The sequence below is a fragment of the Bipolaris sorokiniana genome (genome assembly GCF_000338995.1).
Source record: "Bipolaris sorokiniana ND90Pr unplaced genomic scaffold COCSAscaffold_4, whole genome shotgun sequence".
In the NCBI taxonomy this organism is placed as follows: domain Eukaryota; kingdom Fungi; phylum Ascomycota; class Dothideomycetes; order Pleosporales; family Pleosporaceae; genus Bipolaris; species Bipolaris sorokiniana.
In genome coordinates, this window is record NW_006911898.1 from 209,128 (window position 1) to 229,839 (window position 20,712).

At 51.8% G+C, this 20,712-nt stretch overlaps 7 protein-coding genes across 7 annotated transcripts; 5 read left to right on the plus strand and 2 right to left on the minus strand.

Moving 5' to 3' along the window:
• Window positions 1-969: 969 nt before the first annotated feature.
• On the minus strand, window positions 970-3,532 carry COCSADRAFT_34707 (uncharacterized protein). The gene is made up of 2 exons (XM_007699293.1): window positions 2,213-3,532; window positions 970-2,166 (listed from the first exon to the last, which is right to left on the minus strand). Exons 1-2 carry the CDS (start codon window positions 3,378-3,380, stop codon window positions 1,466-1,468), a joined length of 1,869 nt encoding a protein of 622 aa, XP_007697483.1. The 5' UTR covers window positions 3,381-3,532; the 3' UTR covers window positions 970-1,465.
• A 128-nt stretch (window positions 3,533-3,660) lies between these two features.
• On the plus strand, window positions 3,661-7,232 carry COCSADRAFT_34708 (uncharacterized protein). The gene is made up of 5 exons (XM_007699294.1): window positions 3,661-4,056; window positions 4,106-4,203; window positions 4,468-5,599; window positions 5,663-6,356; window positions 6,415-7,232. Exons 1-5 carry the CDS (start codon window positions 3,907-3,909, stop codon window positions 6,957-6,959), a joined length of 2,619 nt encoding a protein of 872 aa, XP_007697484.1. The 5' UTR covers window positions 3,661-3,906; the 3' UTR covers window positions 6,960-7,232.
• Window positions 7,233-7,581: 349 nt separating this feature from the next.
• COCSADRAFT_34710 (uncharacterized protein) lies at window positions 7,582-9,196 on the plus strand. The gene is made up of 3 exons (XM_007699295.1): window positions 7,582-7,909; window positions 8,032-8,451; window positions 8,508-9,196. The coding sequence occupies exons 1-3, from the start codon at window positions 7,731-7,733 to the stop codon at window positions 8,896-8,898; spliced, it is 990 nt and encodes a 329-aa protein (XP_007697485.1). The 5' UTR covers window positions 7,582-7,730; the 3' UTR covers window positions 8,899-9,196.
• Window positions 9,197-11,057: 1,861 nt separating this feature from the next.
• COCSADRAFT_295197 (uncharacterized protein) lies at window positions 11,058-11,851 on the plus strand. The gene has a single exon (XM_007699501.1). The coding sequence runs from the start codon at window positions 11,309-11,311 to the stop codon at window positions 11,729-11,731; it is 423 nt and encodes a 140-aa protein (XP_007697691.1). The 5' UTR covers window positions 11,058-11,308; the 3' UTR covers window positions 11,732-11,851.
• Window positions 11,852-13,143: 1,292 nt separating this feature from the next.
• On the plus strand, window positions 13,144-15,045 carry COCSADRAFT_84154 (uncharacterized protein; the record flags this gene model as incomplete). Its single annotated transcript, XM_007699502.1, has 4 exons — window positions 13,144-13,203; window positions 13,263-14,300; window positions 14,352-14,790; window positions 14,846-15,045. 4 exons carry the CDS (start codon window positions 13,144-13,146, stop codon window positions 15,043-15,045), a joined length of 1,737 nt encoding a protein of 578 aa, XP_007697692.1.
• Window positions 15,046-15,532: 487 nt separating this feature from the next.
• Window positions 15,533-17,192, minus strand: COCSADRAFT_84115 (uncharacterized protein; the record flags this gene model as incomplete). The annotated part of the gene is made up of 4 exons (XM_007699503.1): window positions 15,533-15,945; window positions 16,006-16,551; window positions 16,607-16,760; window positions 16,809-17,192. The coding sequence occupies 4 exons, from the start codon at window positions 17,190-17,192 to the stop codon at window positions 15,533-15,535; spliced, it is 1,497 nt and encodes a 498-aa protein (XP_007697693.1).
• Window positions 17,193-18,716: 1,524 nt separating this feature from the next.
• On the plus strand, window positions 18,717-19,861 carry COCSADRAFT_353171 (uncharacterized protein; the record flags this gene model as incomplete). Its single annotated transcript, XM_007699504.1, has 1 exon — window positions 18,717-19,861. Exon 1 carries the CDS (start codon window positions 18,743-18,745, stop codon window positions 19,859-19,861), a length of 1,119 nt encoding a protein of 372 aa, XP_007697694.1. The 5' UTR covers window positions 18,717-18,742.
• Between the last annotated feature and the right edge of the window lie 851 nt (window positions 19,862-20,712).

The window sequence follows — 20,712 nt, forward strand, 5'->3', positions numbered from 1 at the left end:
CTTAGATACCTTAGTAGCGCCCACTGTAACGATCAGATCCTGGCCACCCCACTGATACAGCATATCCTTGAGTCAGCCCTTGATGCTGTGGTAAGATGAGGTGTAGTCGTAGGTTGGACCAACAAACACAAAGCTGTAGCGTGCTCGGGTGCCCGCGACGAGGGTGCGGGGTTGTCGCCAGAAAAAACCTTTATCATTTCCGATAGTGTCTAGGCCCACATGAGGGTGGTTTTTGCCCATGGGGGAGTCCACCGTGATGATCATAACTTGAGAGGGTCACACTCATTGATTCATTTGTGCCAATGTCCGGCTTTAGGGGTGGCATGTATTAGCGATAGGTGACCGTACGTTCAGCTCCGCTGAACGCTTCTCGTTTAGGGTGAGTGGAATTCCAGGACTCCATGGCAAACTGGCTTCTAGGATCACAGCCACCCAGACGATATGGTCGACAGTGTCATGTGATGTAGGTGTAGTAGATTGAGTGCCGCGGCTGGGCTTCGTCGGCTAGACTGTAATGGTATCGGGATTTTCCGACACCGCTTCGTGCGAGGGAGGGAGGCACCGACATGTCCCAGACAGTGGACAAATGTGAAGTGTCTGAGAGGCCGATTCTATCATCTACCCGTAGAGGCAGCTTCATAAACCCAGGTGAGTGACAAGGCGCTACTATCCCCCATTGGGTGGAACCATTGGCCCGTGTTGTTTGCTGAGCATCTGAAAGGTCGAAATAGATCTGGAAGGAAATCCATTCTGACTTCTGAGCATACTCTATCGGTGAGACAGACTCAAAGGTAACGTGTCTAAAACAAACGATAGTGTACATCGATAGCTGGAAAAGCGTAAAAAGTTGTTACATGCAATGTATACTTTGAACAATTACGACTCAACTACCAACCCCCAACCCACCTTTTCCCGTTTCACCACCGATTTCTCAATTGTTTTCTCAAGTCCTACTCTGCCTGTAGCACCCTAGGCTTTCTGAGACATATAAATTCTCGGCTATAAACATCTCTAACCCCTTACTCTAGGTTTTCGGGATTAGAGGAATAAAACATGCAGATGTATAATCTGGGGGGATGGAGACACAACTGCCACCACATTACAAAGGTTCATATCAATAATCCAATTCAAGGCATTTATACCATTTCTTTCATTGTTCAAAAGGGTACACAGCCGTCCAAAAGATCAGAAAAAGGTAGCTTAATGGACCCCTTTCCGCAATCCATTTAAGAAAAAAGGTTTTATCCCAGCTCTTGGGATAGTGCAAAATGAGGAAAGCGAAAAAAGACAAAAAGGCACATACACGTGCACTCAAAAACACTTCTTTTTTGCTCCTTGTCAGCGTCCACGATTTAAAACTCCCACCCCAACCCGGACGTGAGAACGCCATCGCTGATGAATGCAAGTGAATAATGAAAAGATCCCGAAAAAAAAGTCGGAAGAAAATAATCTTTCTTGAATTTCTTCATACCCGTCCAGGTACATTAGTGGAGATGGGGGGCAGATTCCTATTAACCTCCGTCTTCATATCCTTGTCCGTGTTCTTCATGCGCGCTAAGATGAGCGTAAGCGTCTTCTTTTCGCGGCCGTCATTCTCGAGCACGTGAATGAGATCGCGAAGTTGGATGCCAGCGCCTGTCTCCGTCTGCTCAATGGCCTCGCCGAACTTGCGTTTGCGGCCGATGAGGGCCTTCTCGGGCGCTTGGGCGACCGGTGTTGCCGTGCCGCTGCCGCCAGATGCTGCTACGGGCCGTGGTGTTGAGGTGCCAGATGCGCTTCCACCGCCGCCACCTCCGCCTCCGCCTCCGCCTCCACCAGTCATCCATGAATACTTCTTCTTTTTTCCGCCGAGGGCCATGCTGGCTGTTTCGTTGGCTTTGCCGAATACAACGACGTCTGACTGGCTCTGCTTTTTCGCAGCTGCCAAGGCTTTCTTTGTAACTGGCTCCGGGAGTGGTATTGGTATGGCTGGCGCATCTGCTGATGTACTGGAAACACCTGCTTGTCGCTTTGCTCGCTTGCGAAGGCGTTCTTGTTCCCATTTGTAGTCATCTTGAACACGCTTGGTGAGTGCATTGGCGACGTGGTTAATATTTTGAAATGTCCGCTGGGGGGTAGGTGGTGCTTCGCTTGGTGGTGTAGGTAGGCGTGCCGCATTGGGTAGGCCTATATCTGTTAGCTGCCGTTTTAAACACTCGAAGAATAAACCAACCCTTGTTTGCTGTCGCTGTGGGGCTGACAGCGCTATCTGGTGCTTCCCACGGTGTCTTCAAGATATTGACAGGCCGAACTATCTTTTCTTGGGCATTCTCATCTATAACAGCGACATCAACCATCTGAGGGGGGATGACGCCATCGGAGGTGTTCTGGCGACCTTGACACAGAGCAAAAGAATCTTCGACAAGAGTCCGTACACGCTCCTCGGCAGCAAGAGTTATTAATGTTAGAATCTCCACAAGCGGAGCATTCTGGTTGAGTAGACTGGCAGCCTCCAAACCGATGATTTGCTCGCCGTTTGCGCCGGTTTGCGTGCTGCGCGTAATCTCTTGCTGACCCTTGTCAGGAATCTTGTCGAACAAACCATCCACGTTGATCTGAATTCCGTGCTCGTATCCACGTTTTGCGATGCGGTGCCGAAGCACACTCGCCGACAGGAATGGGTCGTTCAAGGGGTGTTGAGCCGACTCATTCAGGATGCGAGCGGCCTGTTCGTGCTTCCTGATAAATTCGGCTTGCTGCTGCTCCTTGGTCATTTCCTGGCTGAGCGGACCGGTCCCTTGGTATGCGCCATGGCCTTGCTGGTTCCAGCTGTTAAAACTCCCGTGGGGCGATACTGTAGATGCAGAGCCTTGCGAGGTGAAGCTCCGATAGTTCTGCAGCAGATTGTCCTCCTCAGCGCGCAAGTCGATACCCGATCCGGTGAGCACATCGCTGATGTTGTTAACGTCCAAATCGCGCGCATTCGCCTTTTCCAGCTCCGAATTGTCAGTGGCCTTGCTGTACGGAACCTTTGGCGGCGGCATAGAACTCTGTGGCGCGGGTGAGTGCGCATTTGGTTGCTGGTAGGGCTGCGGCTGGTGAAAGGGCGGGGGCTGCATCGCGGCGGGTGATGTTGGCAGCGATAGATAGCCGGGCGTCTGGGGGGAATTGGCGTAGGGCGACGAGGGATATGCCGGCGCGCCAGGCATGCCGAAGGGCGACTGGTAGGGTGCTGGCGACGGTGGGTTGGGCGACAGGCGCTGTCGCTTGTTGGGAGGAATGCCGCTGCCCATGGTCGGGGAGAGGGCCGTTGGTGAGTGCTGGTAATTTTGCGGAGAGAATGCGCGCGGCGGCTGCTGCTGCTGGCCCTGGGGCGGAGGATACTGCTGGTTGTAGGACATGGTGGGCAGCTCGTCCCCTGTGGGGAGTTGCGCAGGCGAGAAGCGTCTATCCGCGTGTCATCCGGGAGTGGCGAATTTTGCGTGCGACAGGGCTGGCGATGAGCCGTGATTTCTGTAGACGGTCGCGGTGGGTGGTGTCGGTCGGCGCGTCGATACCTTTGGGAGTCCTGATGGAGCAAGGTTACGAAGTTACGCCAGCGGTGGCAGGCGCACTAACTGGGGCTTGGCAGACGCGCCCGACAAAGCGCAGCCGCAACGGAACATCACCTTACTCTCACCCAACGCGCAACAACACCAGGCAGTAGCAGCAGCTTTACCTTCACCCTCGCCTGTCATTACTGGGGCGCATGATTGCTACGCCGACACTGACCATCTGACTAATGAAGCTTAGCTAGAGCGCTCTTTGTTGCAACCTCGACGCGTTCTCTGGCACTCACCTTCCCCCCATCTTTTGTAGTACTCGCCTCTTGCCTCGTCCGTGTCAGTCAAGAAGAAGTGCGCTTGTTCGACCCCACCTGCCGCGACCATGGCTGCAAAGAGAAAGGCGGCTGCAATGGCGCCCGAAGACGACGACCCCATAGATCCCTCCGACGAGCTCATGTTCCTCTGCTTGGGAGGCGGTAACGAGGTCGGGCGATCATGTCACATCATCCAGTACAAGGGCAAGACGGTCATGGTGCGCAGACAGACTCGGAGCCCAAGGCGACCCTGCTAACAAGGCGCAGCTCGATGCCGGCATGCACCCCGCCCACGAGGGCTTGTCCGCCATGCCCTTTTACGACGACTTTGATCTCAGCACTGTAGACGTGCTCTTGATATCACAGTATGTATACGCACATCTTGCTTGCTATGGGACTTGGGGTTCGGCGCATCACTGGAGTCGGACCATGAGCGCACATTGGGCACTCGCAGTTCAGCGACTTGTATATCAGTATCAATGGAATATAATTTGCATCCTCCCCGTTCGACTTCAATGATGTACCAATCCCCGCTTTCCGCCCCTGTATCTAGCTACTCCTCTACGTCTACTCTCCGAGCTTGTCCTTGTCCTTGTTGGCCGTCGTTCAGTAGGCTGACATTAGGCTAGTTTTCACGTCGACCATGCAGCTTCTCTCCCATACGTCCTTGCCAAAACAAACTTCAAGGGCCGCGTCTTCATGACACATCCTACCAAAGCAATCTATAAGTGGCTCATCCAAGATTCGGTCCGTGTTGGCAACATGTCAAGCAACTCTGAGACCAAGATCCAAATGTACACTGAGGCCGATCATCTCAACACCTACCCCATGATCGAGTCCATTGATTTCTACACTACACATACAGTCTCTGGTGTACGGATAACACCATATCCAGCAGGTCACGTGCTTGGTGCTGCCATGTTCCTCATGGAGATTGCTGGTTTAAAGATACTCTTCACTGGCGATTACTCGCGAGAAGATGACCGACATTTGGTGTCAGCTTCCGTACCGCCTGGCGTCAAGATTGATGTTCTCATTACTGAGTCAACATTTGGTATCTCGATGCACACTCCCCGTGTTGAGCGAGAGGCACAGCTCATGAAGGCCATTACTGATGTGCTCAACCGCGGTGGCAGAGCTCTGCTCCCAGTTTTTGCCCTGGGACGAGCGCAAGAACTTTTGCTCATCTTGGACGAGTACTGGAGCAAGCATCCAGAGGTTCAGAAGATACCCATCTATTACAACTCGAGTCTGGCGCGAAAGTGTATGCAGGTCTACCAAACATACGTTTCGGCCATGAACGACAACATCAAGCGGCTCTTCGCTGAGCGCATGGCAGAGGCTGAAGCAGCAGGCGACACGGGCCGTCGTGGAGCTTGGGACTTCAAATTCGTTCGATCACTCAAGAGTCTGGAGCGCTTCGATGATCTGGGAGGTTGTGTCATGCTAGCTTCACCTGGTATGATGCAGTCAGGAACATCACGTGAGCTGCTTGAGCGATGGGCGCCAGATCCGAGAAACGGTGTCATCATCACGGGTTACTCTGTCGAAGGCACAATGGCGAAGCAAATTGTACACGAGCCCGACCAAATCCCCGCTATAATGACACGAGCAAGCAACACAGCGCGCCGGCCAGGCCAACGGGAGAATGAGCAGACCATGATACCCCGGCGGTGCACAGTTCAGGAATACAGTTTTGCTGCTCACGTCGACGGAAAAGAGAACATGGAGTTTGTGCAGGAAGTCGGCGCGCCAGTTGTCGTAAGTTCCTAAAAGTCTCACACTTAGCACTAAGAGTTGATTATGGATACTGACACACTTTAGATTCTTGTCCACGGTGAAAAAGGCAACATGACCCGCTTAAAGTCTAAACTTCTCTCTTTCAACGCCCAAAAAACAATTCCTACTAAAATCTACTCACCAGCCAATTGTGAGGAACTCCGCATCCCCTTCAAAACCGATAAGATCGCAAAGGTTGTGGGAAAGCTAGCCTCCATCACTCCGCCGATGCCTCGTTCTCTAACCCTTGATGGCAGTGAAGCTAATCAGGTTGGGGTAAAGCAAGAACCAGAGGGAGAAAATGTAGACATCATCAGCGGAGTGTTGATACAGAACGATTTTAAGATTAGCCTCATGGCGCCAGAGGATTTGAAAGAGTACGCTGGATTGACAACTACGACTATTCTTTGCCGTCAACATATTACACTATCGGCAGCGGGCATTGATTTGATACGGTGGGCTCTTGAAGGCACCTTCGGTGCCATCAAAGAGACTCGTCTCACTGATGCAGCTGTTGAAGGCAAGATGAACGGCACTGAAAATGGGCACAAGGAAGAAGCAGATGAGGAGGTCAACCGGACAGAGATCAAATTTACCGTTATGGATTGCGTAGGCGTGCTCGTCAAGAACGGTGGTAGGGTGGAAGTCGAGTGGGAAGGCAACGTAATCAACGATGGAATTGCCGATGCCGTCCTCGCCGTCCTGTTCACAGTCGAATCCTCCCCAGCGGCTGTACGGCGTAAGTTTCACTCCTATCATATTTTCCAGTCACACCATTTACTAACATATCCAATAAGAATCCTCAAAGCAACACTCGCACAACCATGGACCTCCAGCTTCAGACGACATTTCTGCTACGAAATTCACTCACCGCTTCAAGGATAAACCGCACCCCCACCGGACACCTGACCCTTCCACACGTCTCGCTCGCCTTTTCCTCTTCCTTGAGGCACAATTCGGCGAAGAAGCTGTCCGTCCCATTACCCTCCCTCGCAACAGTACCACGACAGCAACCACCAACGGAACACCGGCCGCTACTACAGACGCCGACACACCCCCTCCAGATGCTCCAGCACCTGATGCTACATCTGCAACAGATCCTCATGGCGTCACCGAAACTTATTCAGCCGATGACCAATTGTCTACAGAGGATAAACAGGAGTTGAAGCGTTTGCACAACCTAGGCATTCCTGTTCCGGGAGTCGAGATCAAGTTCGATCGTTTTGTGGCCAAGGTGTGGCTGGAGGATTTGGATGTAGAATGTTCGAATAATGCGCTAAGAGCACGTATCAAGGCAGTAGTAGAAAGAGGAGTTGAGACGGTTAGTGGTTTGTGGTCGTAAGAGTCAGTAACTTGATAACTTGAGAAATAAAAATATGGTCGAGAATTGCTGGCTTCATGGGGTTGTTTTTGCGTGGTGGCGAAGGAGGAAAATCTGCTTGTACTTTTGTCTTTCGCATTTATCTCTACCTGTTCGAGAAATGGGGCAGATATTCTGGACGTTTCAGCCTTGGAGTGAGAGAACCACGCCATATACGTTGAATACACATGTGACGCAAGAACCGTACAACGTGGCTTATCAGAGCACAACTTGATGTCGCACAATCACAAGACTACAATTTTCTCATGACCTGCACTAAAGTGACGAGTGACCAAATCATTCTGACATCTCCAGCCAGATATGGGCGCAAAAGTTTGAATATTGTCAAGCTAATTGCGGGGTGCGGAGCTGACATGTGATTCAGCATGGTGTTGGTGCGGTGCAATCTGCTTCTTAGTAGCTAGATATTAAAGCAAGGGCAGCTCTGTGTTGATAGAGCGGTGAGAATTGCAAATAAAATATATAAAAAGAAAGTGATGCGGCTGCGGGATTAACAGACCCGGGCTCCGGTTGCGCACGCACTAGAGTGCGGTGACGTGAATGGAGGAATGCCGACAAGGGCGGGTATCCGGATTGTGGTCGGAAAAGAACGGGTCCTCTGCCAAGCACAAAACTTCTCACCAACAACTAGGGTTTCTTGATCTCCAGCTGTCCATTCTCAACACCACCGCACTGCACCGCACCTCTCCACTCCACTCCACCCTCTTCGCGTCTACAATTCATATCAGCGAAATGGCCACCTCTCCTCCACCCACCTCGACCGGCTCCTCCAAGCTCGACGCCGCAAAGGCTGCGATCGGAGCCAAAGTCGACCCGACCGCGCCCACCGGCGTTGGACTGTACGCGCGATTCGCTTTCGCTGGTGCCGTCTGCTGCTCCGTCACCCACGGTGCCCTCACACCCGTCGATGTGTATGTTTTCCCGCCTCTTCAATAACTCTGGGCGATGGCAATGGCTGTGGAGAGCATATTTTTGCGACTCCCGGCGGCACATGGAAAATGACGACAGAATGCCAAGCTAACAATCTTCACAGCGTCAAGACCAGGATACAGCTTGACCCCGCTACCTACAACACTGGTCTGATCGGTGGCTTCAGGAAGGTCATCGCCAACGAGGGTGCTGGCGCCGTCTGGACTGGTTTCGGTCCTACCGCCGCCGGTTACTTCCTTCAGGGTGCCTTCAAGTTTGGTGGTTATGAATTCTTCAAGCAGCAGGCCATTAACATGGTCGGCTACGAGACCGCCTCCAACAACCGTACCGCCGTCTACCTTGCCTCCGCCGCCGTTGCCGAGTTCTTCGCCGACGTCGCCCTCTGCCCTCTTGAGGCTACCCGTATCCGTCTCGTCGGTGACCCAACCTTTGCCAACGGTCTCGTTGGTGGTTTCAGCAAGATCCTGAAGAACGAGGGCGTCGGTGCCTTTTACTCTGGTTTCGGACCCATCCTGTTCAAGCAGTACGTCACAGTCTTTTCGATGCCAGACTGATCCCCAAACTAACCATTCCACCTAGGGTTCCTTACACCATGGCCAAGTTCGTCGTCTTCGAGAAGGTCAACGAGGCCATCTACACCGTCGTCGACAAGAGCAAGACCTCGTCTAGCATGCAGACCGTCTACAACCTGAGCTCCGGTCTGATGGCTGGTTTCGCCGCCGCCATCATCTCCCAGCCCGCCGACACTATGCTCTCCAGGATCAACAAGACCAAGGGCATGCCCGGAGAGGGAACCACCAGCCGTCTGATCAAGATCGCCAAGGAGCTTGGTGTCCGTGGTTCTTTCGGTGGTATCGGTGCTCGTCTCTTCATGGTCGGTACTTTGACTGCTGGACAATTCGCCATCTATGGCGACATCAAGAAGGCGCTGAATGCAGTAGGCGGAGTAGAAATCGCGAAGACGAACTGATTTTCCAGTAGAAAATAGACGGGGAGTTGAAGTTTTGCGGTTCTGAGATTTCGCATTGGATGTAACAACTTCTTTTCAGTTTTTCCGGCTAGCAATGTACACTATCAGGCTTATTATGGGCGTATTAAACCGTGGGCCTATTGTCGTGGATAGAGTATATTCCATGTAGCCAGAATTTTACTTTGTTCCATGTGCTTGTTGTGTTGTTCTGGTATACATGTTTGATTGTCGTGATGCGTGTTAGGGCGTTTTAGTGCGGATTAGGGAGTTTTGGCTGGCCGGCTCTTGGAAAAAAGGGATTAGCGCTACTCGTGGCGTGGAATCATTGTGTCAGGTACTCGAAAATCAACAGTAGTAACGAAATTACCGGAGGAAATTTTGCGATTACTATCGGATTCTCTTGCTACATCCGTTTCTTCTGCTCCCATGTCCTCTTTAGAGGGGATTATCATATTGTAGACGTGTGGTTGATATCTCAAGACGCAACACCCTTTTCAGCCCGATCGGTGTGTCCTAATCGGGTATAGTGAAATTTGACATAGCGCCGAACCCACAACATGATGTGAGAGCAATCCGTGTCCGTCGTTTTGCGAAATTGTCTTCAAAGCCCTGCCCTTATTGTACCGATGAATAACCGTGTATCTCGTATCTTTTATTTCTCGATGTCAAAATGATTGGATTGAAAACTTTTCCTTGCTGTCTATGCACTACTTTTCCCCATTCTTCATGGGGGTCAAGGATTATTCGCGTTAACTATCAATTTCCGCATCATCAACACCATATGTAGAAATATCTAGCACCGCGATGCCACTTACTCGCAACCACAAAACATGGCAGCAAACTGGCATTCTGTACAGGCATCACTAAATAACATACTTGACGGCGAAAGCGGGGCCGAGCTAGGCTTCCCGATTTGCATGGACCAGAACCTGAATCACAATCTTCGACATGTAGTTCAAGACTACAGACAAGAGGTTCACGAAGTTGTTCAATGGGTCTACCGGACGTATCGTTCACGCCGGAGTGCACGTCCATTCACGTCAACTGGTTCAACACGCGTGGGCAACCCCCTCTCCCTCCGCCCCTTTTTGCCTGTGCTCTAGCTGGTCGAGTTGCGGGTACCGCTCAGCATGTGCGTGTGTGCTAGACAGCAAGCAGGTGGATGCGCTGCGACGTGGTTCCAACGAGGGCACGGCGCAACCACTGGCTGGCGTCGGAATGCCGTGCTGCACCAGGAACTTGCGACTGCGGACCTGCGGGTGTAGAGACTTTTGGGTCGGGCTAAACTTTCCGATAGTCTAACAAGTCGAATCAGTGGGGCTATTGTCTGATCTGCTTTTTTTTTGCCCAGCTCCGCACCGCGCTGCTCTCCGTAGACTACGCTTTTAGGGTATATGGTAGATCGTGCCTTGGGGGGAACTTTGATTGGACCCGGAGATCTGGCCATGGTAAGCAGTTCCAAAGTTCCTAGATGCCCTGTCTACTTATTTTGGACCTGAAACGCGTTCGGTGAGAATACTCCTTCCCAAAGTTATCATGAGCATGTTACCTCGCAGCATGGTTGTTGGTTTTGAGTTCTGTGACTGGGGACAGTGCGGGAGGTAGGGCTTACATGTATCCCTGTGCTTAGTCGTACTGATGAGCAGCGAGCGAACAAAAGGAGATGTAGCTCGGTTCTGAAAAAAGGAAAAGAAGAGGAAAAGGAACCAAGGCAGAGCTCGAGTTGACAATGGGAAAATGCTCCCTGTGTCGTCTAGTCTGCGAGTGTGCCTGTTCGGATGATCGGCATTGCATTTCACAAGCTCATGACTAGCGACCTCGTCCCCGCGCGCCCCAACGCCAGCCACTACCGTCACTTGGAAGCGCGTATCTATGCCATGGCAGCAGCAACAGTATCCCAGTCGTCTGGTGGGGGGCCGTGATAGACTACTGCGCAGCTGCAGCTGCGGCCTAGGCGTTTGCTGTAGCTTCCTACCACTTGCTGACCATGTCCCCTTCTTAAAATGCCAATCTCCTTTCTTATGTCATACGTAGCACAGGCAGTCTCTACTAATTTGGTTCAACAGCCTCTCTTTTTGTGTATTAACTGAGCGCCCATCATATGCCATAGCTTCCTAGACATCTACAGCTCCGGAAAGTCACAATGGAGGTACAGACCATTAATCAAAGCTACCGTTCCAAAGAAGGACCCCTCAATTGACGATTGGCATAGAACACTACCATATCAGCCCCATATGGCGATATTCGATTCAACACAGCAATTACACGGTCGACGCAATGCCCAGCAGCAGCCTCTTCAGATGAAACAGCGCCGAGCAGCAAACCACTGCTCTCGACACTGCCACCCCCGCCTCCATACATAAGCCACGACCAGTACCAACATGAAGTGCCAATAGCCGCGCACTCAGTCATGCCCCCAGGTTGTCGTCATGAGGGTTACGAATACCAGCAGCTGGTGATCCACGAGGTGATATCACATCCCTACAGCGACTTATCACGACCAGCCAGCCCCGATGACGTACCCCTTGCGCACCTCGTCGCGGCGCAAACGTACCTCGAGGACAGCGACGCGTCATGTACAGGCGAAGCACCACCGTCGTATGCGGTTGCTGTACGACAGAGCTACCGCGACACGCTGATCCAGCACATTCCGCCCGGGCAAGAGGGGTACGGCGATGTAGATGACGAAAGCGAGGTGGACATGGACATGGAGAGGCCGGACGATGTGCGGTATTCTGTGGAGAGGATTGCGGCTATGTTTGTGGTTGCGTTTGTGCTGCTGGTCGTGTCGGTCGTGCTGGGGTGGATGGTGTTGAGTGGGGCGTTGGAGTGATGTTGTAGTAGGTATGAACAGGGGACAAGTAGGTTTAGAGAAGAAAGGAAATATTAGAGGATAAAGGAAAGACGGGATAAAGGGACGGGGATGGGATGGACAGGAACAACAACAACAACAACAACAATGACATGGGCGCGGCGTTTTGGGGGGCGAATGTGGGTGGGTTATGGCGTTTTACGGGGCTTTGGATACCACGATCTTTGTTTAGCATTTCAGGATACTCGGCATAGCGGCATACTAGCCATGATGGCAATGGGACAATTTCCAGTTTACAGTTTGTGTGCAGTATGCGTACTTACACTTAGTGTATGGCGGCGGGTGTTGTGGGAGTGGGCAGGGAAGCCCTGGGTGGACCCTGGGGGCGTTTGGTGGGTCTTGTGGCATGGCATGACATGGACAGAGAGGGGACAGAGAAGGCTGTCGAGTAGAGTGCCGGTGTGGGTATGTATACAAATATACATTCTGCGACAGAGTATGCGTCACGTGTGGGTTGGGATGGCGGCTAGAAGGGGGGGGGGGCTGATTCAGCGTAGCCGATTCCGATTTCGTCGCCAATGGTGTACAGGACAGGCTGCTGACGGCGGAAGATGACCCGGCCCTGTGTTGAGCGACCCCGCGGCGTGTGTCTGCCAGGACCATGGCGATGGAGGACAGCGGGATATTCTACATCTCCGTTTCCATTTGCATTTGCAATTGCATCCATCCATCCATGCGCATGTGCCTGTACAAGGCCGGCCCCCGGGGACACGACGAGGCTGCCGCGCCGTCAGCCTTGAGCCACCTGCAGACTGCGCCGCAGCCCAGTTGGCGGGGCTTCCTTCACACAGCCTTGAGCGGTTTGGGACAGTGCCCAGCTCGCTGTCAGCCGCAGTAGCAGCCCTCGCTGATATCCTTGACCGCACCCCACCCGCACCTCGCAGCCTTCGCTCGCTCGCAGTCTGATGAATTCCATGAACACCCGTTTCAAGAACCTCGTGAGTTCGAAACGAAAGAGCTCCTCTCACACCTCGTCGTCGCCCACACCCTCAGCTGCTGCTGCTGCCACCCCCACTGGCCAGCAACGTCCAACCTCGCTCTCTCCTCAGGCCTCCAACTCCAGCAGCTCCTCGCTCCCTATGAATCCCCAGAATCCCCTGGGCCGCCCGCCCTCATACACATATGCTCCTCCAGGCGGCCTCGGTGCGCCCCCCTCTGCTCACGGCCGCCCTGCGAGTCCCCTCCCTCCCATCAACACGTCTGCGCCTGGATATCCTCCCCAGCAGCCGCCCTACCCTCCCCAGTCTGGCCCTCCTGGATACCCTCCCCAAGGGCCTCCGGGTCCTGGCTATGGCCATGGCTATGGTGCACCACCTCCGCCCGGTGCGCCTACGCCCCATGGCCCGCCCGCCGTGTACAACAGGCCCAACGCCATGGCAGAGGTCGCGGGCGAGGGCCGCTCAAAGGCGCAGCTGATTGTCGGCATTGATTTTGTGAGTAGCAGCCTTAGGCATCAACGCGCGCAGAAGCTGACCACAACACACTCACGCAGGGTACCACCTTCTCCGGTGTCGCATTCGCTTTTGCGACAAACACTGAGGCCAAGGAAGACATCATTACCGAGTGGCCTGGAGCGGGCAACCAGACCAAACAAAAGATTCCTACGGTGCTCTACTACGACCAGTACCAAAAGGTTGTTGGCTGGGGTCCTGACATTGCCGATGCTTTGGCCCCCACAGGCTACCCCAAGCCTGGCGTGCAAAAGGTCGAGTGGTTCAAGCTGCAGCTGATGCTGTCTGGAAACACATACATTGACCCCATCAACCTTCCCCCGCTACCCCCGGGCAAGTCTGAGATCGATGTCGCTGCCGACTACCTCTTCCACCTCCGACAGGCGATGCGGAATCAGCTGCAGAAGACGCTGGGTGAGGTATTCAACCGAGAAGAGCGCAACATTAGGTACTATCTGACAGTCCCCGCCATCTGGAACGATGCTGGGAAGGCTGCCACTCGCGCTGCTGCCATCCAGGCAGGTTTCCTTCGCGACGAAAACGACAACAGGTTGACACTCATTACTGAACCTGAGGCTGCTGCCATGTTCTGCTCCAAGACTGGTCTGCTCAACCTCAAGATACACGATGCTGTGCTCATTGTCGATTGCGGTGGTGGTACTGTCGATTTGATCGCCTACGAGGTCGAAGAGGAACAACCCTTCTCTGTTGCTGAGTGCACAGCAGGCTCTGGTGACTCTTGCGGTTCTACGGCGCTCAACCGCAACTTTAGCAACATTCTCCGTGCGAAAATCAGGAAAATGAAGCTGCCGGATGGCTCAAAGACTGCCGGCAAGGTCTACGCCAAGTGTATCATGGACTTTGAGAACAGGATAAAGGCCGACTTCCGTAACAACGGACAGAAGTGGGCCGTTGACGTTGGTATCGAGGCCGAGTTCCCTGAAGCGGGCATCGAAGAAGGATACATGACATTTACCAACGAGGAGATTCTGCAGTGCTTTGAGCCTGTGGTGAACCGAATTCTTGAGCTTGTCAGGAACCAAATCATTGCTATTCAGGCACAGAACAGGTCATTACAGGTAAATACATGCAATTTCAGAGCGAGATCATCTCAATGCTAACTGATACAGAATGTCCTGGTCGTCGGTGGTTTTGGTGCCTCGGAGTACCTCTTCCAACAAATCAAGCTTCACGTCCCTCCGCAATTCCAGTCCAAGGTTGTTCGACCCATGGACTCGGTTGCCGCCATTGTCAAGGGAGCCGTTACCGCCGGTATCACCGAGCGCATCGTCACACACCGTGTTGCACGTAGGCATTACCTCATGGCCACCCTTCAGCCCTTCAAGGAGGGTCACCACCCAGAACAATACCGCGTCCCTTCACTCGACGGCAAAGATCGTTGCAAGTACACACGTCAGATATTTGTGCAAAAGGGTCAAAGAGTCAAGATCGGCGAGCCCGTCAAGGTCTCGTTCTTCAGGCAGGTGGCGCCAGGCGCAACCCTCATGTACGAGGATATTCTATACGCATGTGACGACGATGTCTGCCCAGAGTACACCAAGGATCCTCGTAAGTCTTCTCCAATCTCAATCATAGTGATCGATTTCTAACATGAATAAAATAGGTATCAAGGAAGTCGTCACACTGACATCGGACCTGTCAAGGAAAAACCTCGAAAAGGACTTTGAACGCATGGATACCCCTCAAGGCACTTTTTACCGCGTATACTTTGACATTTACCTCACTCTCGACGGCTCAGAGTTCAACGCCGAGCTCGTCTGCCAGGGCGAGGTGATGGGCAGATGCACAGCGCGCTTTAGGTAAAAAAATCTTTTGCCCCCTTTTTGGGAGAAATGATCAAAATGTGCGCCAAAAGTTGATTTGGGCTATATATCTATACATATATTACTCATACACATACACACATACATGTATACTTTTGGGGCATCTTTAGTTCTCTTTTTTGCTGTTTTCGGTATTCGAGAGCGAGAGAAAGAAACGGGTTAGACGTGGTGACCGATTGGCTGGCGGAATTGTTCGTTTTTCCTGTGAGTATCTACTGGGTCATTTGACGCGAAATGTTGTTTGTTTTGTTGGATTCTCTTGAATTGCATACCCCCCATCATCTCGAAAAGGCCGAATAATGAAAATTACATTCTTTTTTGTTCGGTTGGTAGTGCCTACATCGGTGAAGGGATGCGCAGAATGGTGTTCTGGCTTATCATCGTTCCAACATGCCAGAAGACGATATCCTCCCCCATCTATGATCAGAACCCCCAATGACGATCGTTATTCAAACACGACATTTTTTTCAAGCAGGCAAATTATCAGCCTTACTTAACCTTCTCACCCCCTCAGCCTTCCTATCCTCGGCCAAAATCGACGCAAACTTACTCGCCTTGCGAATCTGCGGTCCCTTCCAATAGAAGACGTAGATCGGCACAACAATCAAACACGACAGGCACGCCAGCAGCGTAGTCGCATACTGTGATCTCTGTGGCGACGAATCCGCCAGGTTATGATACAGGGGTGTGGCATACATGGCGGAGATACCAGCGAGAAAGTCACGCGCGAACGCGTTGCCGCCAGTAGCAGAGGCAGAGTAAGGACCGTAAGCGGCAATCATGTAGTCGACAGAGGAGTAGTAGATTGCAAAGTTTGCGAGTCCAACAAGGAAGGAGAAGATCATTGGGGCTATCCAGTGGGTTTGGGGTGGGCCCATGCCTTGATTCGTTGTTAGCTTTCTATTTCAACGTGCGTTCAGGGTTGGTGCTATCATCTTACAAGTCCATGCGAAACCAAAGAGGCCAATGGGCTCAAATAGCGCGAGTAGCAAAAGTGGCTTGAGACGGCGCTCAGGAGTCATCCAGTCGGGACCGTTTTTCTTGCGCAAGTGGTCGTCGCGCCAGAACCAGGGCCAGTAGAGGAAGTAGGTGAAGAAGTAGGAGGCATTGATGGGAATGAATGCCCAGGCTACTTGGAGGGTTCCAAAGCCAAAGTTGTTGGGGAACGTCACGTTGAAGGCTTCGAGGAAGGTGAAGATGAGGGCGTCGGAGAAGCCGGAGAGGAGGGAAAGAAGGAGGACAATGGGTTCTCGAATGAACATTTCAAAAGGTCGGAGCCAGATTTTGCCGGCTTCTTTGAGAGAGATACGCGGCTTCTTTAGCTCGTTGGGGCCGTAGATGTTGGGGTCTTCGCCTGTTTCGCGGCGTCGCTTTGCTTCGCGGTCGATGAGAATTGTGGCTCTGCTCTCGGGCATGAAGAAGTGGACTGCTTGTACCGTTACGCCGAAGATGAGTTGGATCCAGAAATTCCACTGCCATGAGAGGTCTATAACGCAACACATCAGCAAGATCTTTTGTGGCATCGGTCTCAATGTACTTACAGCGTTCGATTGGACCGCCAATAACACCTCCAATGCTAGTTCCGATAGTCGACGACAACACAATGAAGCACAACGGCCAGTGCTGGTTTTCTGGCTCATACATGTCCGCGATAAGACCAAGTGTGACACTGCCTCCAGCAGTAGAGAGGCCGCCCTAATAATATCAGTATTGGATGGTATACACTTTGACTTCAAAACTCACCAAAGCTCTGCAAACAATAATGGTAGCAAAGTTCGGAGCCACTGAGCAAGGAATCTCCCAAATATTGATGAGAAACATGCTCAGCTGCAGAATTGGCCATCGTCCAAATTCCTCGCTCCATGGCGCCCAAAGCTCGCATCCAAATGAGTAGAAGACGAGATAGATCATCTGTCCGACTCGAGCTGCCTGCGTGCTAATACCAAAGTGCTCTGCGACGGGGTTGACGGCACTGGGATACACTGACGTGTTGAAGTTCATAGAAATTTGAATTCCAGCAATGGAAGCCAAGTACATTGCCTTTTTCCACTTTGGCCACGAATATGCGAGCTTGTCCCAGCACTCCCATTCTCGCAGCTCGCGCTTTCCATCTGGGCCGGGAGCCATGGATGGGTGCCGTCTTCCCTGGGGGTCAACAGGGACATTGTCAGTCTGCGACTTTTCTCCGTCGCTCATATCAGCCGACATTCTCGGGCGGTGTTGCTCAGCGTCTTTTTCAGAAAATGGCTGCGCACCCCCTGGCGTGGGTGAAGGGTGCCGAGACTCGATTCCCATGGTCGCGAGGCTGGCTGGAAGGAAAAAGCTGGAGAAGTGACTCTGGGTGTGGGTTGAGGTTTGAAGGCCCTCTTGAACCCAACAAAAGTCCACATTTGGCCTCCACTGTCCATATGACGTCTGGTCTCCATACTCGTTACTGAAAAGTACTCCTCCATTGCCAGAGCGTATGTCAGCGTGGGTCTCTCTACAATAGGATGCAGAGCGCAGAACATCGGCCTAAAAATTAACGTTGGGATCGGGCGCGTGTATGCCATCGACGACAACATGGCACGAGTATGTGTAGCAGTGGGCCCTAGTCTGACATTGCATCGGAGCTGTTTGGCGACAGACCCCTGTGGGCCCAACTATCTGACGACAAGCTTCGCCTGTGCAGCGAAAAATTAGTGGTGATGTTCTCGCTCCACTTCCCACCGGCATGCACGCACGCAGCCGACGACGAAACAACGACAGATCTACATGCGGCTCAAGATAAAGATGGGTCGAGTGGGTCTGGAGCTCAATAGTTCGCGAATTCTCAAGCAACTAGTGAACTCGCTCGGCAAACCTTTGGTTACTTGAGTTCATCGTGATCTTGTAGATAATTTAGTGATTCAGAAACTGCTGGAGATTGGGGCGATTGAACAATGTCTGGGCAGAATAGTGATTTCTAATCAACCATCCTGGGGTGCTTAATGTGCATGATTTTCTGATACAGCCTAGGTATTCGCAGTCGTCCGACTAGGATGTAGTGATGGGAGGCTCTGCGGGTGAAAACTCTTAGTGCAGCGGCATGACATCACTATGCATCCAGGTCCCACAAAGGGTTGCGGCACGACAACCACCACCATAAGGGGCCAGGCCTTATTTGTGCTTGTTATAGTAGACTATGCGAAATTATTTCACGTGCGATACAACAAGGTCTTGGGCGGTGCCATTGGGCCTGTGATTCAGTCGCAGCGTACTGAGTGAGCTAAACTCCAGAACCTTGCCTTGTGCATGTACAACGTCTACTGTATCATTACTTTCTATCACTTCCAGAGATATATCCATCCTAATTCATGTGATGGGGCGACTTGTTCGTTAGTATAAGACGTTCAACCATTCACTTCATTGTACGCACCGTGTCTGCTAGTGGACATGGACCAGGATCTTGCAATTCGATAGCAATCATCAATTACAATACCACATTGTATTGCCGTGAATTTAGCAACTAAAAGTGTATCCATAACATACTACACATTGTAGGAACATGGTGGAGTTTACCTTTCACATCGCTAATGCGGACGAGCAACACTGTGCACGCGTATTCGAGATAAATAAAAGTTTCCCGAGTAAACAACAAGTTTCATCAGATTAATAGTGAAATATACAAAAGACGTACCAGAACCGACATACACTGAATGCAACTAGCAGGAATCATGATGGAATGCTGTGACAATGACGAGGTGTCACTTAGATTGCACCAGGCATTGACAGGAGCCGGCTTCGCTAACCACCCAGATGAGATGGAAATCGAATATGATCCTCTATTGCATACACTAGAAGAACTCGCTCTCGCATCTCCCAAAGAAATGCAAGCATGTGAAGACACAATCATGGCAGACATGGACCAATGGGTCCCAATCGACGAAGCACAGGTAGGCGACGAAGAAAAGGATCCCAAAGACGCTGATGATATACCAGCGGAGCAATACGAGCAGCTCCGAACCAAATACCTAGATCTCGACTGCCAACCCACCGACGACGCCCCCTGTGCATGCATCGAGCGCATCAAATTATACGAACGGGAAGACCCAGCGGGCCCCAGCGAATCCTTTGCACCAGTACTCCACAAGCCCACATTCAGCACCCTTCAATCCAACCCGGAATTCGTACTCGCAACATGGGCAAAACTACTAAAAGAACCCTCTCCATCTCCCTCGCCCCTTCGCCCAGCCCCCATCAACCCCACTCCCGCAAAAAGATGCCCCATCAACCCCTTCCCCCCTTCCGTCTACAAAACCTCTCTCCTCCACTGCCCCTCCCCCAACCCCACAGCCTCAACCCCCACCCTCCCCTTCTACACGCAAGAATACATCCGCTCCCTGCGCCTCCTCAAGCTCCGCCGCCGCTGGTCCCACCTCCCCCTCTCAGACTTCACCACCGAACTACGCACACTCGTGCTCTCCCTCTCCAACGCCTCCAACAACCTCACCCCGTGGCCCCCGCTCGCCGCATGGCTCGCACAATACTACACAAAGATGCAGGGAGTGCCGAGGAATCGGCGGTTCAAGGTTAAGATGGGGTTGTTGAAGGGACTGGAAGAGGGGGCCAGGATCAAGGTTCGGGAGAGTAAAGCGGCGGTGAAGGAGTTGGTGGGGGCAAGGGGGGAGAAGTTGATAGTAGGGGTTTGGGGGATGGTGAGGAAGGGCGTGGATGATGAGTGTGAGGTTAGAGGGAGTTTGGGGTTGGGTAGCTTGCCGGAGTTTACGGATAGGGTTGTTGGGGGGATGTCGGGGGGTTGGTCGTGGGTTGATTGAGTGAGGTTAGATTTGGGGAATTAGTGGGGTAGTTTAAGTGTATGGTAGAGATTTTGGTTGGGTGTGAACGGCATGGTGGGTTTATTTGCGTTGTGTTTTTTTTAAGTCTACTTTTGAATTATCGTTTGAGGATTGGAAATTCATGTGAAGCATGATAGTCTTCTTCTTCTTCTTCTTCTTCTTCTTCTTCTTCTTATTCTTCTTCTTCTTCTTCTTCTTCTACTTTTTCTTCTTCCCGTTTGCATGTATTGGTTTTGTGACGTTCTATTACCCCGCTAATTGACTTTACAGCAAGATCGACAGTAGTATTTGTTGAGATGAACTAAATTCCCGTGACCCTGCGTCCAACTCTTCCCAATCCAAAAGTTCACAAACGAACCGTATGTTCGGCTTTTGTTCTCGCTTTAGTACTTTCTCTTCACGCACACCATATGAAGAGGAAATCAGATGATTCTCTTTTTCGTATTTGATAATGACATGTGAACGCGCACTGTATAGCTATATCGTCTATTTATTTGTAGAGCATACCCCTCTAGTCTCTCTGATTGTTGCTTTTTGCGCACCGTGTATTTAAGTTTTCAATAGATGTGTACAAGCTTTGAGCTTTGAGCGTTCTGGTGTTTTGCTTTTATCAAGGCGAGCAAGGGGGGTTCTTTTCGCGTGCGGGTGGTTGCCATGGAAGAAGAGGTTCTACTAGTTAAAGTGTGGTTGCTGCAAGGATAATGGTACAAAAAACAGCACTACTGACATTGCTGAGAATTAGCAAGGGTCCAGAATATGGTTGTTGGGGCTGAGATTTATTGATGGCGCTGGTCAATTAAAGAGAAACACTTCACATTTGACATGTGAAT

Excerpts from the sequence above, each read along its gene's own strand:
- COCSADRAFT_34708 (XM_007699294.1), top strand. The coding sequence starts at position 3,907 with ATGGCTGCAAAGAGAAAGGCGGCTGCAATGGCGCCCGAAGACGACGAC. Across the intron at positions 4,057-4,105 it reads ACAAGGGCAAGACGGTCATG|CTCGATGCCGGCATGCACCC; the intron begins GTGCGCAGACAG and ends AACAAGGCGCAG. Across the intron at positions 4,204-4,467 it reads GACGTGCTCTTGATATCACA|TTTTCACGTCGACCATGCAG; the intron begins GTATGTATACGC and ends ACATTAGGCTAG.
- COCSADRAFT_34707 (XM_007699293.1), bottom strand. The coding sequence starts at position 3,380 with ATGTCCTACAACCAGCAGTATCCTCCGCCCCAGGGCCAGCAGCAGCAG. Across the intron at positions 2,167-2,212 it reads CACAGCGACAGCAAACAAGG|GCCTACCCAATGCGGCACGC; the intron begins GTTGGTTTATTC and ends TAACAGATATAG.
- COCSADRAFT_295197 (XM_007699501.1), top strand. The coding sequence starts at position 11,309 with ATGCCCCCAGGTTGTCGTCATGAGGGTTACGAATACCAGCAGCTGGTG.
- COCSADRAFT_34710 (XM_007699295.1), top strand. The coding sequence starts at position 7,731 with ATGGCCACCTCTCCTCCACCCACCTCGACCGGCTCCTCCAAGCTCGAC. Across the intron at positions 7,910-8,031 it reads GCCCTCACACCCGTCGATGT|CGTCAAGACCAGGATACAGC; the intron begins GTATGTTTTCCC and ends CAATCTTCACAG. Across the intron at positions 8,452-8,507 it reads GGACCCATCCTGTTCAAGCA|GGTTCCTTACACCATGGCCA; the intron begins GTACGTCACAGT and ends CATTCCACCTAG.